General features: G+C 35.3%; 1 protein-coding gene across 1 annotated transcript; it reads right to left on the bottom strand.

The window, feature by feature from the left end:
- Window positions 1–1,559: 1,559 nt before the first annotated feature.
- Window positions 1,560–3,672, bottom strand: LOC112796954 (universal stress protein PHOS32). Its single transcript, XM_025839647.2, has 4 exons — window positions 3,202–3,672; window positions 3,000–3,109; window positions 2,729–2,847; window positions 1,560–1,918 (listed from the first exon to the last, which is right to left on the bottom strand). The coding sequence occupies exons 1-4, from the start codon at window positions 3,374–3,376 to the stop codon at window positions 1,831–1,833; spliced, it is 492 nt and encodes a 163-aa protein (XP_025695432.1). The 5' UTR covers window positions 3,377–3,672; the 3' UTR covers window positions 1,560–1,830.
- Between the last annotated feature and the right edge of the window lie 11,049 nt (window positions 3,673–14,721).

The raw sequence follows: 14,721 nt of genomic DNA, 5'->3' as shown, positions 1-14,721 counted from the left end.
CATTGTTTTAAAGTACATTATGAATTGTAGAGTTTATCAATTAATTTATACAATTCTGAGTAATTTGAGATCTTTATGAATATTTTTTCATTGAGTTTAATATTTAAAACCATACTTTCCAAGGTTTTAAATCGTTAATATTATTTCTTTTTTTTTCATTCGAAGTAGTAATATGTTTTCCTTGAGTATTTTAGGTTTTAGTGGCATTAATGATATAAAATAATGAAAAAAGTATGGATAAAGAAGAAAATACATAAAGTAAATGGAGATTGACCGATGTACGTATCGGTGCTTTCACGTGACTCACTTACTAGAGCATGTGAATGCGGATATTTGGGATCGAAAAGGTTTCAATGCACCAAATTTTTAAAGGAAGAGAATCAAAGGAACAAATTAGAAAGAGCTAGGATTTAGTTTAATTATGTTTTAGTGAGTATTTCTAGAGAGTTTTACTCGTTTCACTTTAGCGGGCCGGACCGGACGATTATAAAGATGGCAAACAGGCTGAAACCTATAAGACTAGTTCGTTTAACTTGCCAAAAGAAAAAGTCACGCGAAACTTATCCGGCTTAACTTGCTGACTTTGGTAAAAAAGAATGGCTTAGCAACCAAATTCTTTTGTTTTTTTATATAAATGCAAAAAAGCTAAGTCTTTTTTATACTTTTATATCAAAATTTTTGTAGACTTATGAATTTTATATAGTATTTTTTATAATTAATTGATTATCAAATTATAAAATTTATTATTTATTTTAATTAACTTAATAAAAAATTTTGAATTTTTCAAAAAATATTGGAATAGGCTAAAGTTTTTTGATCTCCTATTTTAGCAGGGTAGGCTGCATTATAATTTTTTTTTTCTATGGCTGAAATCTTATATATATAAAGAAATACTGTATTATCAATCAAAATATAGTATATAGAAAAGATATTCATCTAAAAAGTAAAAACATTAACACAATACAACACAAATAGATTCGATTATATTAAGAAATAAATAATATAATAAAACCGAAATACATCTAAAAAATGACACTCACATATTTGTGTTAGTGCCTTTACCTCACAGGTGCATTGCTTGCTAGTGACCTAGTGCTGCCCGGAGCATGCGCTCCCAACCAAATGCTATGTGCAAAGCATGGGTAGGAATATTGGAAGAATTGACAATGATGAATACCATGTACCATGTGCCCAAATGGGCATGATGACAAAGTGGTTGGCAATAATATACTACTAGAAAAATGGAATTGTCACCGTCCATGACCGTGTTGTCCGAAAAGGCAGACTAATTAACGAAGCATAAAAATCTTATCCTGTAGCTCACACTTTAGATTTGAATTACCAAATATCTCAGCAACTCCTTTTGAAAATGGCACGCATCTAAATATGAACGGATATATGGTTAAAGTTAGGGTTCCATTTTGATTTTTTTTTTTTTTTTTTTATAGATTCAAAGTCTTGACCTTAGAAAGATGTTTAGACCTTTTCACTTGTTTACTAGTAATTTATTATTTACGCTGTAAATTGCCAAGAACTTATTAAGATATGAGCTCAAAGTATAACAACCAAACGACAAAAAGTCACAATCTCAACTCCCGTCACAAATGAGAATCCAAAGACATATAATCCCTAATATGTCTCCTCAAATTACATTATACTTTTGATAATATGGAAAATATAAAATAATACCTTATTCTCAATTCTCAACACTGAAGCCACAATACAAAGAACATAAATATAGAAAGAGTATAGTATATAGTCATATAGAGCTAGACAAAGATAAAGATTACTGAAATGCTCTCCCAACAAATTGATCATCATATGTATACACTACTTGGTGGTGCTTGAATCCTTGACAATGGTAACAGGGCATGGGGCATGTGTCATCACAAAGTTGCTAACACTTCCCAATATTATCCTGGTTTTTGAGATCCAAGTCACAATAAATAGAGAAAGATATTATGTAGAGGTGTATCAATCAAGCAATAGGCATGATTTTCTTATTCCGTATAAAAAAATAAGAACATGACAGGTGATTGTGATTCATGTTTTTCAGAATTTCTGAAATATCTATTTCTTTAACAAAGTTTTTAAGATCTCCTCTCTTATTCATTTATTTTGCTGCCCTGACTGTCATATTTATTGAATTTAATTGAAAAATATAAATTTTCCAAAATTTTAAACTATGATCTATTTACAAATAAATTTTACAGAAAATATGGTCTAAATATATTCTTACTCTAATAATTTTAAAGCTTGAATTACACCTTTAAACTTAAAAATATGATTGCAGTATAATCTTTGATTCTAATGTCTAAATCTAATCTTGGTATTTGGTTAAGAAGATATAACGAAAATGAAAGTTTAAAAAAAAATAAGAAGAAAATTAAATAATATTTTTAGGTGGTTTTACAACCAACCACCAGTCACCATAACCACTGATTATGTGTTTTTCAAAATTATATATATCGTTATTTTCACAAGAAATTTTTTTTTGGTAGACTCAAAAAAATCTTCAATAAGAACAAATAATTGTTTTTACACTCTTCCATTATATTATCTACCAAAAAACTTTTCCATATATTAATTGTATCTTTTGTCTTTTCAGTACACACAAAAGCCAATTAACTTATGTGATCCTAATTTCTTTTTCTAAACTATACTCCAAAGAACAATAAAAACAGGGAATTGTACCCAAAATGAATAAATAAATAAATAAAATACACACCTTTGGATTGTGCTAAGTCCCCTGCTTCCCAGTACAATTGAGTCCAGTTTCAGATCTTCAATAGAATCCAGAAGTTTCTCTCTTGCGTCACCCCAATAAATTTTTGCAACAATGTTCACCTGAATCAAAACATAACTTCACTCATAAAGGTACCTCTAGAACAATCTATGCCAAAAAATCAAAACAGAGAAAAACAGAGAGAACAACAAAAGCAAACAGAGATTAGAACAAAAATAAAATAATTAAAAAAGTAAAAAAAAAAAAAAGAAACCTCCTTTTGTCTTGCAGCAGTGTCAAGCAAATCAAGAACCTCAATATCAGTTTGAACTGCATACTTGTTCATAATCTCTTGCTCTCTAAACTCCGTCAAAGGAATCAGAGCTGCAAACATAACCAAACGAAGTCAGATCAGATCAATAACAGGATTAAAACAAAATCTGCAATAAAAAGAAAAGAGAAAAGAAAACACTTACGAGAACCATCTTTGAGCCAAAGCTGGTTACGAGATTCATCAGGAGAATTAGGGTTGATGTGGATGATGTAGAAAGTGTCACCTTTATCAGCCAAGTTGTCAAGTGCCCATTTCAGAGCATTCTTGCTGCTCTTTGAGAAGTCCATTGCCACTCCCACTTTCCTGTCCTTTCCCATGGTTTTCACTGATGATCGGAGAACAGAGTTGTATCTAAAGAGAAAAAAACAAACACAGGACTTGAATTAAGATTGATGAATAGTTGAATATATGTATGAGGAATGAGGGTGATGATACTGGCGACAGTGATAAGTGATAACTGAAATGGGTGTGCCAAACCCCAAAATCCCAAATAGTTATCTATGCTTCTCTACACTTTTTTAAAGATAGCTTACTAAAATATTCGTTTACAAAATTTAGACGGTGAATTAATTTAGAGAATAAGTGAATAACCTATGAACCACGGGGGCTTTCCTGAGTTATTGTATATGGGTATAAGATATATTTTTAATATAATATTTATTGATATTTATTTAATACGTGTGTATATTATATTTAATTGTATTTTAATAAAAATAAAAATATTATTTGTATATTAAAATTAATTTTTAAAAATTTAAAATTAGTTATTAATATATTTGTATATAAATATATATATAGTTTTATTTATTTTTAATATATATTTATATTTCAACATGTATTTTATATTAGTGGTTGATTTTGGTAGCTGATTTTAAGATACAGGTAGTATAACTCTAATAAAAAATAAAAAAAAAAATTTTCGAACACGTTTAGACATACATAAATACTATTACATGTTAGCGTATTCAGTCTTATTTTTAACATAAATTCTTAAAATGAATTTAGATATAGTATATATTATTATTTATTAAAACAAAAAATATTTTAAATATTTGATATAATTAAAATAAGACATTAAAAATAATTAAAAAATTAATTTATATTTTAATATTAATAAAATATCAAAATATTATTATGATTTATCTAAAAGATACTTTAGGCTCCGTTGGTTGATGTATAGAATGAGACATAGACATAGACACAAAGACACATACACTAAAGACATAGACATAAAATATTTGTGTCTATGTATTATATTTGGTAAAAATAATGAACAAGACACAAATATTTGAAAAAGTCTGAATTACCCTTTATTCAACCACAAATTTTACCAACACCGCTACACATCCATCACCTCAAAGGCTACGTGTCATAACCATTAAATTTTTATTTCTTCCCCTATTTTTTTCTTTTAATATCATCTCAAATTATCATTTAAATATTAAATATATAATTTTTTTTGAAAAAAATAGAAAATCAAAGTCCGAAATTTATCAAAGATTAATTAAAATTTAAATAAATAAAAAATTAAATGTATAATTTTTTTAAGAAAATAGAAAAATAAATTTGGTTGTAGAATTTAAAAGAGGAAGTAAAAAAAATATTTAAAGAGATAAGAGGATAAATTTTGAAAATTTAAAAATTGAATAAGGATAAAATAGTAAAAAAATAGTGTCTCATAAGTTGTGTCTTAGTGTCTCATTAAATTGGAGGTACACTAATTTAGTATCTTCGTATCCATCTGTGTCTTTCCGTGTCCATCAAAAATCTGTGTCTCACCAAACCAAACAGCAGACATGTGTTACGTGTCGATGTCTCAATGAGACATGGACATCAACCAAACACTACCTTATATTTTATATATATATATATGTCCCCGTATGTTATAAATTTTAAAATTCGTGTGTGAGTATATTCCGTATCGTGTCGCATGTTTATATCGGGCATCATAACACAATTAGGTTTTAAAAAATTTTGTCATGAACTTATAAATTTTTAAAGAAAATAAAATATTTGATAAATTTTTAAGTTCATAAAAGAATATCTAATAAATTTTTAAAACATTATAAGGGTAGACTTATTGATTCGCGACAAAAGAACAAATCGTGTTTAATGTTGTAATTTTTTAAGTATTTATAAGTTTGATATTTTAATATTTTTTAAGAATTTATATTATGTTTTTTCTCAAAAATTTTTTAAGTCTATTACAAAATCTTCTAAAAATTTTACATTTTTATTTGATATTTTATTTTTAAAAAATATATTACAAATTCTTTTAAAAAGTTATCTGCCGTATCATTCAAATTTAATATTAAAATGCTCATAACTTTGACATTCTAAATCTATAGGGCAATTAACCCTCCCTTTACACTTGTTTTTGGCAAATTACACACTGCTTTTTTCATTCTTTTCCAGATGTGCCGAAATTGAATTTTTAGAATATTATTCTTTTTTAAAGAAAAATGCATGGACGATAGCTATTCCCCGTTTTGTGTCGTAATCAAGGTTGTAGAAGAGAAGTTGCCAGGAAGCTTCGTCGCTGGTTTACACAATACAGTTTTCCACTTCCAAAAAGATTTTATTCACATGTAACATTCTTATATTTTGCAGAAGCAAAAGAAGCAATAGTTCTAAAAATCCAGGATTTTTTTAATATAAAATAAAAAAATAATTAATTTTTAAAAAAAGATATTTGAACTTTAAATTTTAGAATATAATTTTTTTTGGTATTAGGAGCAAATTCGTCGCACTTCTGGGCAAACTCTAGGTTGGGTTTCAAAAATAAAAGTATGTCTGTTGGAGAGCGGAGTTGATAACCACAATTTAATTTTCCATTTTTGTTCTTATTATTGACATTTTTTCTCTACAATGTCAAGGAATCCATTGTTATCCATCGATTATGATGGTGAAATAGTGTACGATGAAAAAGGTTCTATCGTTTTTAGATTAGGGCAACAGATAATTACCTATATGACATCGGAAGTCAAAGTCTAACAACGTTGAAGAATCTGATATTGCATTCCGTCGGACAGCAAGAGACAAAAATGGTGAAAAAATTTACTACAGATATTTAACCGAAGTAGATGATAGTTTGTTTTATAAAAGGTATATCACAGTTGTCTTGACTTTGTTGATAGTATATCTATTAGACCACGGTTGTGAGAAATATTTCTGTTGTTTTGAATCAGGTATCGTTTACGTGACGACGAGTACGTACGTCTTATAAGGTCGTGGTACAACCGATGGACAAATGTTCATTTGTTGGAATTATTCGTGTTCCTCATTGAGTTGGGTGGCCGAGGATCATCTGCAGATACTGTCGATGATAGTCCGTTGAGCGGAGCTGTTAGACAAAATATCAGAAGGACGATGGTGGATCTAAATATACCACATGAAGGTAGTCAAGAGAGGTCTAATGTTGAAGTTCGTAATGCTGACATGATGGGTGACGATGTTGAAAGTCATGAGGGTTTTGCTATCAGGGATCCGATGATGGATCAGTATGAAGTTAACCCCGATGATAGAGACGATGCTGATGATGAACCACCCGAAATTTCTGATGACGGTGACGAGGAAGAAGAGATGAACTACTACGGTGACACACAATTCGCTTTGACACAGCCTGCCATTTCTCGACAATATGGCCGGCTGGATCATTTCTCCAGATTGAATCTCGATGCAATGACTTCGGATTGGTCATTTACCCAAGGAGGCCCCAAAGAGGATCCAAGCAATGAGTTCGAGGTTGGACAACAATTTCAAAACAAGGAAGAAGTCATGTTCGCAGTTAAGAGGTATAGCATCAGGAGGGTTGCAGAGTATAAAATAGTATAGAGAGACCAGTTGAGGTATAATGCACAGTGTATCAAGTTCGGGCCCGGTTGTTCTTGGAGCATACTCATATCATATCGCTGAATGTAAGAAAAGTGGGAGGTTAGGAGATACACTGGTCCTCATACTTGCATGCAAACATCGATGGGTCAAGACCATCGTAGGTTGGATTCGAAAGTGATTGCTCAACACATTTTCACAATGGTCAAAGCAGATCCAACAATCAGCATCAGGGTTTTGCAAGGAGGTGTGGAGAATCACTTCAGTTACAAGGCGTCCTACAGAAAGGTTTGCCTTGCAAAACAGAGAGTCATTGCAAGAATGTATGGATAATTGGGAGGAGTCATACAACAAGCTTCCTCGTTGGTTATTCGCTATGTAGATATACTTGCCCGATAAGATATATTTCAATATGGTTATTCACTATTAAAAAAGACACCATCTATATGTGCTAATTGATAATGGATCTTTAGGTACTTGGGTGCAACTTGGGACACAGTCATGGCCTGGTTCCGCCGACACCGTCATGTTTCATCGAGTTTTTTAGACGTTTTCACCGTATATTGAGGCTTTCCAACATTGCAAGCCACTTATTTTCACTTATATCTGCAGTGGAGGATGATCCACTAGACGGATCATCCATGTGTCATAGCTGGTATGCTGTGGCATCGCCATAACATTCGGCAACCCGCCATCACCTCCCTGCATCAACCCCATAATCCAGTCAGGCACCAACATTGTCACATCAATCATGTCCTAAGTATCCAAGATGGACTCGTAGTCCATCTGGGGCCCGAGCTCCGATGGGCTGAATGGCAGCTCAAACTGGGTCCCCAAATCAAAATGCAGATGGCCCCTGACCTCCGATGTATGCCCCTGGTGGCTGGTCCCGGCCTCAGAGTAGTGTGACCTAGGTGGTCTCAGAGACAAGTAGTCTCCGGGGACGGGTCCTGAGAGAGTGCCAACAGTATGTCCGACATCCTCGGCCCGGCCAACTCCCTCTGCCCCATGCGTTGGCAACCTGACTAAGTCTTTGTCGCGGTGAACCTCGTCATGGCCCTGCCTCCCTCGGCCTCCACTGCGTCTACCTCTCCCTCTAGCTCTACCCCGCCCTCTACCTCTTCCTCCCCCGACAGCTGGCCGCAGCTCTGGAAGATGACCATCCTCTGGCTGATGTAGATCTAGAGCAGCTGGATGGTGAATGGGTAGGTCATCTGGCACAACCATTGCCGCCACTAGGTGTTGGTCACCCTGACCGAACAACTATATGTGGCCCTAACGTGGCGAAAATTGGCGAGTTAAGAAATTATTATAAGATATACGTTGCAAGTATAGTCCTTAACCGGCTGAAAATCCGTTTATCAATTTAGAAGGGTTGTCACAATATTGAAATAAAATACTGAATCCCAGGTCGTCTCCCAACGAGTTGCAGAAAGATGTGCTATTTTATTAATCAGGTATTTTCAAAAATGGTTGAGTTGATAAATAGGAAATTAAATCAGAGAATTTAGATAATTTAAATAAAAGCCTTGACTGGGAGTAGATTAGTTGGAAGCCCTATTCTTGTTGAAGTACTCTCAAGATTAATTAATAATTGAAGGTTGCTCTGCTTAGTTATCCTTTACTAGGTAAAGGAAAGTCAAGCAAGTTGGAAAGTTGTTTCTAGTCACAAGTCCTAATCTTCTCCCTTGGGAAGGACTAGTGTCAATGACTAGAGGGTGATCCAACAATAAACCCAATTACAATTTCTCTCTTGAGTAATTCAACTCAAGGTTTCCTTTCAATCATCTCCCAATCAAGTTATGGAACTACTCACTCATCATAATTATAGACTTCACAGAATCAATGGGAAAAATAAAAGAAGACATAATAAAAATAATGAAAGGGATTAATTAAAAATAAAAATAGTTCTATATTAATAACTTGTGAAAATAATCCAATGGCAACTCTGGAGGAATTAAGAATATGGAAGAATAAATGAAAAATAAATAAAAAACTACAGTGACTAGTACCGGAGGTAGACTATTCTCCAAAGCTAAAGCCAAAATCTTCAAAATCCTAATTATGAATGTTCAAGTAAGAAAACCTAGGAGAGGAGTAAATTCAGATCTAAAACTAAAAATTATGCGGAATGAATGTTGTTCTCTGTCTCTGCATGTTCCCTGGCTCTAATCTGTGTTTCTGGGCCGAAAACTGGGTTGAAATGTGGCCCAGAAACTTTGCCAGCGACATCTGAAATTCTGCAGATTGCGCACGTCACGCGGCCGTGTCGTCCATGCGTTCGCATCACTCAGCGTTTCTCGTACCATGCGTGCGCGTCGTCCACGCATTCGCGTCGTTCGTGCAGCTTCCAATCCGTGCGGTTGCGTCAGGCTCGCGAGCGCGTCATGTGATTTCTTCCATTTCGCGCGGTTGGGTCATCCATGCGACCGCGTGACTTCTCGCTGATCATCCCCTCAATTCTTTTTGTTCCTTCCATTTTTGCATGCTTCCTCTTCATTCCTTACGCCATTCCTGCCCTATGAAGCCTGAAACACTTAACACATAGATCACGGCATCGAATGGTACAAAGGAAGATAAAAATATATAACTAAAAGATCTTTAGAAAGCAGGTTATCAATCATAGAATATTTTTAGGAAGGAATTGTAAATACATGCAAATCATATGAATAAGTGGGCAAAGACTTGATAAAACCACACAATCAAACACAATATGAATCATAAAATAGTGGTTTATCAACCTCCCCACACTTAAACATTAGCATGTCCTCATGCTAAGTTGAAGAAGATGAATATGAATGAGTAGGAACATGTAAGACTCATGCAATGCAACCTATATACATATGTATGCAACTATATGATTTTGTCTACATGATTAAAAATAGATAAGTTCTCTAAGACAAAACATGTATAGCTTCTAAACCAACAAAAGTCCTTTCTTACAAACGTTTTGGTTGTTACAAGTAACAAACCCCTAAATAAATTGATAACCGAAGTATTTGAACCTCGGGTCGTCTTCTCAAGGAATTGCAGGAAGGTATGTTCTTATTATTGGTTATGAGTTTTGTAAATTGGGGGTTTTGAAAGTAAGGAAGAAGTATGTTAAATGACAAGTAAAATTAAAATAGTAATAATAAAATAAACTTTTGGCAAGGTATTAGAACTGGAAGTCCTATCCTTATCAATTGTGATGAGAATTGGTTTTTAATCCCACTTAGTTAACCTTTACTAAAGCAAAGGAAAGTCAAGTGGAATAATTAGTTTGATCCTCAAGTCCTAGTCAATCCCTGTGGGAAGACTAGCTTTAGAGCGATCTGCCAATTTCAACCACTGCTTTATTTGATAACTCAAGCGTCACCAATTACTTAACCAGCGCCAAAAGAGAAAATTCTAAATTAAATTGAAGACATCATAAATAGAATAAAGCAAGCATAAATCTGAAATACCTCAATTGCATTAATAAAAGCAGTCAAATCTAACATGGAAAAGTTCATAAGCCAATTGAGCAACATAAGTCAAATACAAATAAAAGCATTAGAGTATCTAAAAGTGGAAGAAAAATATAAAGTAAAAGGAATATTGAACCTGTGATGAAGAAGAAATAAATCCTAATATCTAAAAATCCTAATCCTAGATCCTAAGAGAGAGGAGAGAGCCTCTCTCTCTAAAAAATACATCTAAATTATGAAAAGTGTGAATTCTCAGTCTTCTTTCATTCCTCCACTTTGCAACCTTTAATCTGTGTTTTCTGGGCTTAAAACTGGGCCGAAAATAGCCCAAAATTCGCTGGTTATGAAATCTGCCATGCTGATTTTCGCAGATGCGACGCGTCCGCATGGAGCGCGCGTTCACATTGCCTACCTATATGCCCACTATGGCAAATTATATCAAATCGAAGCCCCGGACGTTAGCTTTTCAACGCAACTAGAACCGCGTCGTTTGGACCTCTGTAGCTTAAGTTATGACCGTTTGAGTGCGAAGAGGTCAGGATGACAGCTTAGCAATTTCTTCAACTTCTTGTATTCCTTCAACTTTTGCATGCTTCCTTTCCATTCTCTAAGCCATTCCTGCCCTGTAATCTCTGAAATCACTTAACACACATATCAAGGCATCGAATGGTAATAAGAGAGGATTAAACATAGCAAAATTAAGACCAAAGAAGCATGTTTTCAATCATAGCACAAAATCAGGAAGGAGAATGTAAAACCATGCAAATCATATGAATAAGTGGGCAAAGGCTTGATAAAAACCACTCAATTGAGCACAAGATAAACCATAAAATAGTGGTTTATCAGGCCCACTGCAGATACCAACTCAAGTATGGAAGGGAAGGACGCAAGTCTATATGATGGTGTATCTGTAGTTAATGGTCGGCACAAGCATCTCACATCTCATGCCAGCCACTAAGCAGATGCAGGAACCACTCGCCTCAACCAAACCGACCATCCAGCCTATGCATCTCGTCAATGTTCAGTGGCCTGGTTGGAATGTGCTGCAGGCCACCGAACTGACGTACCACCCGATCCAACTGATGCCACTCGACAATAATGAAGCAAAGCAGCGGACATATAACCACTGCCGAGGCTTAAGCCTCAACTATTAATGGTGGAACTAGATCATGTAGCTCTGGGTCAGCATACGATGTCTACTAAACCTGTTCAAAAAATGCAAATTAATGACAGCATTCAAATTTCAAATGCAATATTCATATTTAACTAAAATAAATTTGTAAATCTTAAATATTTATGACATACACGTTCAGGATGCCAATTCCGTTCAGGGTACACCTGTAATGCCTAAGCTTGTGCTCGCCTCTGGAATTGTTTAGCTGGTATTGAACCCACCTACAATACCACAAATGAGGCCACATTATTGCTCAATTAACTAGTTAAAAAAAATAACGAAGAGTTTTTACAAAAACAGATAATACCTCTCGACCAGCAAAAATCGACGAGTATCAAATCCATCGGGCCATAGTAGCGGAATATGGCGAGAGGCCCAGGATAGCAGCAAGCTGACGCAACCACCCAAATTGTGCTAACCATGCTCCGTGGCACGACACATCTAGTGGTACAACTATGCCAGCACAGCCGAGTCCCATGATAACTCGCCACATGTGTCAAGGTCCTCTAGGAGGGGGAGCCATCTTATATGCACCCGAGAGTCAGATGTATCTGGGAATAGGATACCCTCGATCAACTATATGATATATCTTCTCATGTACCTTAACAGGCGCTTCTCAGTGGCGTCCTGCTCCAACAATACGCATATTGTGTTGTGGAACTATGTGAGCTTCACAGTCCACTTGGTCTGTGAGTGTCTGTCATGAGGGCTAGGAATAGCATTCAGTAGTTGCTGGCAGAAGTCCTCAATGGACCGTCCCTAATGGTGCTACTCCCAACCACCTATGCATCCACTAACAAAATCACCATCGATCTTGAGTCCTAACTGATAGGCCACGTCCTGCAGGGTGATGGTCATTTCTCCGCATGATAGATGAAACATGTGGGACTCAGGCCTCCACCTCGTTATCAACGCCGAGGCTAATGGCCAGTCGTGCTCGAACTTAACCATATACGTCACATACTCAAACCTGGCTCATCTGAGATATGGCCTAATCTACTTCAGCGGCCGTCTCATAAAATTTCATTTGGTGCGCAAGATCCGAGACGCCTACCAAGCGGAATCAATAAATAAAAACAAAGGATAGTGAACACATTAAATAACAAATTCACTATTCATTAATTACAACAAAATAAACAACAGCGATAATAGTGTACCACTCGATCAAGTCTACCAGCAATGTGCTTAACATGATCCAATCTGTCATGCGTATCCCCGTAACCTAATAACTACAACTCCATCTAACCACACTCTAGTAAAATAAAATAACATATATTGAACTTATTTCCTTTCACATTAACTAAATTCTTAAAAAACATATTTACATCTCCTACTTGTCTACTGATGAGCGGATAATTTATACGCTTTTTGGCATTGTTTTTAGGTAATTTTTAGTAAGTTCAAGCTACTTTTAGGGATGTTTTCATTAATTTTTATGTTAAATTCACATTTCTGGACTTTACTATGAGTTTGTGTGTTTTTCTATGATTTTAGGTAATTTCTGGCTGAAATTGAGGGACTTGAGCAAAACTCTGATAGGAGGCTGACAAAGGACTACTGATGCTGTTGGAATCTGACCTCCCTGCACTCGAAATGGATTTTCTAGAGCTACAGAACTCCACATGGCGCGCTCTCAACAGGCGTTGGAAAGTAGACATCCAGTGCTTTCCAGCAATATATAATAGTCCATACTTTATTCGGAAATTGATGACGTAACTTGGCGTTGAACGCCAAGTACATGCTGCTGTCTGGAGTTAAACGCCAGAAACACGTCAAGATTCGGAGTTGAACGCCCAAAACACGTCATAACTTGGAGTTCAACTCCAAGAAAAGCCTCAGCTCGTGGATAGATCAAGCTCAGCCCAAGCATACACCAAGTGGGCCCCGGAAGTGGATTTATGCATCAATTACTTACTCATGTAAACCCTAGTAGCTAGTTTATTATAAATAGGACTTTTTACTATTGTATTAGACATCTTTTGACAGTTTAATCTTTGGACTTTCTAGTCTTTGATCATTCGGTCCTTTGATCATGGAGAGGGCTGGCCATTCGGCCATGCCTGAACCTTTCACTTATGTATTTTTAACAGTGGAGTTTCTACACACCATAGATTAAGGGTGTGGAGCTCTGTTGTACCTCAAGTTTCAATACAATTATTATTACTTTCTATTCAATTCTCTTCTATCCTTATTCCAAGATATACGTTACACTTAACTTTGATGAATGTGATGATCCGTGACACTCATCATCATTCTCACCTATGAACGCGCGTGACTGACAACCACTTCCGTTCTACTCTAGGCCGGGCGCATATCTCTTAGATTCCCCAACAGAATCTTCGTGGTATAAGCTAGATAGATGGTGGCATTCATGAGGATCCGGAAAGTCTAAACCTTGTCTATGGTATTCCGAGTAGGATTCTGGGATTGAATGACTGTGACGAGCTTCAAACTCCTGAAGGCTGGGCGTGATGACAAGCGCAAAAGAATCAAGGGATTCTATTCCAACCTGATTGAGAACCGACAGATGATTAGCCGTGCTGTGACAGAGCATAGGAACGTTTTCACTGAGAGGATGGGATGTAGCCATTGACAACGGTGATGCCCTATATACAGCTTGCCATGGAAAGGAGTAGGAAGGATTGGATGAATGTAATAAGAAAATAGAGATACAAGAGGAGCACAGCATCTTCACACACTTATTTGAAATTCCCACTATTGCTTTACATAAGTATTTCTATCCCTTTTTTATTTTTTATTTATTTATTAATTTTCGAACTCACCATAAACCAATTTAATCTGCCTAACTGAGATTTACAAGGTGACCATAGCTTGCTTCATACCAACAATCTCTGTGGGATCGACCCTTACTCACGTAAGGTATTACTTGGATGACCCAGTACACTTGCTGGTTAAGTTGAATGGAGTTGTGATCACACGTGCCATTACCATGGATCATTAAAGATCCCAATTCATCATACCATGATCTCTTTGGTGTATTTTTTTGAAAGAGCCATTAAATAAATCTCATGCAAATACCAAGAGGGAGTATAACTTTAAGGATCACAATTTCGTCCACCAAGTTTTTGGCACCGTTGCCGGGGATTGTTCGAGTATGGACAACTGACGGTTCATCTTGTTGCTCATATTAGGTAATTTTCTTTTTATTTTCTATTCAAATTTTTTTCAAATTTTTTTCTTTTATTTT

The sequence above is a fragment of the Arachis hypogaea genome, chromosome 4 (genome assembly GCF_003086295.3).
Source record: "Arachis hypogaea cultivar Tifrunner chromosome 4, arahy.Tifrunner.gnm2.J5K5, whole genome shotgun sequence".
NCBI classification, from domain to species: Eukaryota; Viridiplantae; Streptophyta; class Magnoliopsida; order Fabales; family Fabaceae; genus Arachis; species Arachis hypogaea.
Note: the sequence above shows the minus strand (reverse complement) of the source record. Positions and strands in the feature narration are given on the sequence as shown.

Bases quoted from the DNA above. Each gene is read 5' to 3' on its own strand.
- LOC112796954 (XM_025839647.2), bottom strand. From the start codon at position 3,376: ATGGGAAAGGACAGGAAAGTGGGAGTGGCAATGGACTTCTCAAAGAGC. The intron at 3,110-3,201 runs GTAAGTGTTTTC...TTATGTTTGCAG, and splicing joins TTGGCTCAAAGATGGTTCTC to CTCTGATTCCTTTGACGGAG. The intron at 1,919-2,728 runs GTGTGTATTTTA...CTCAAAAACCAG, and splicing joins GGACTTAGCACAATCCAAAG to GATAATATTGGGAAGTGTTA.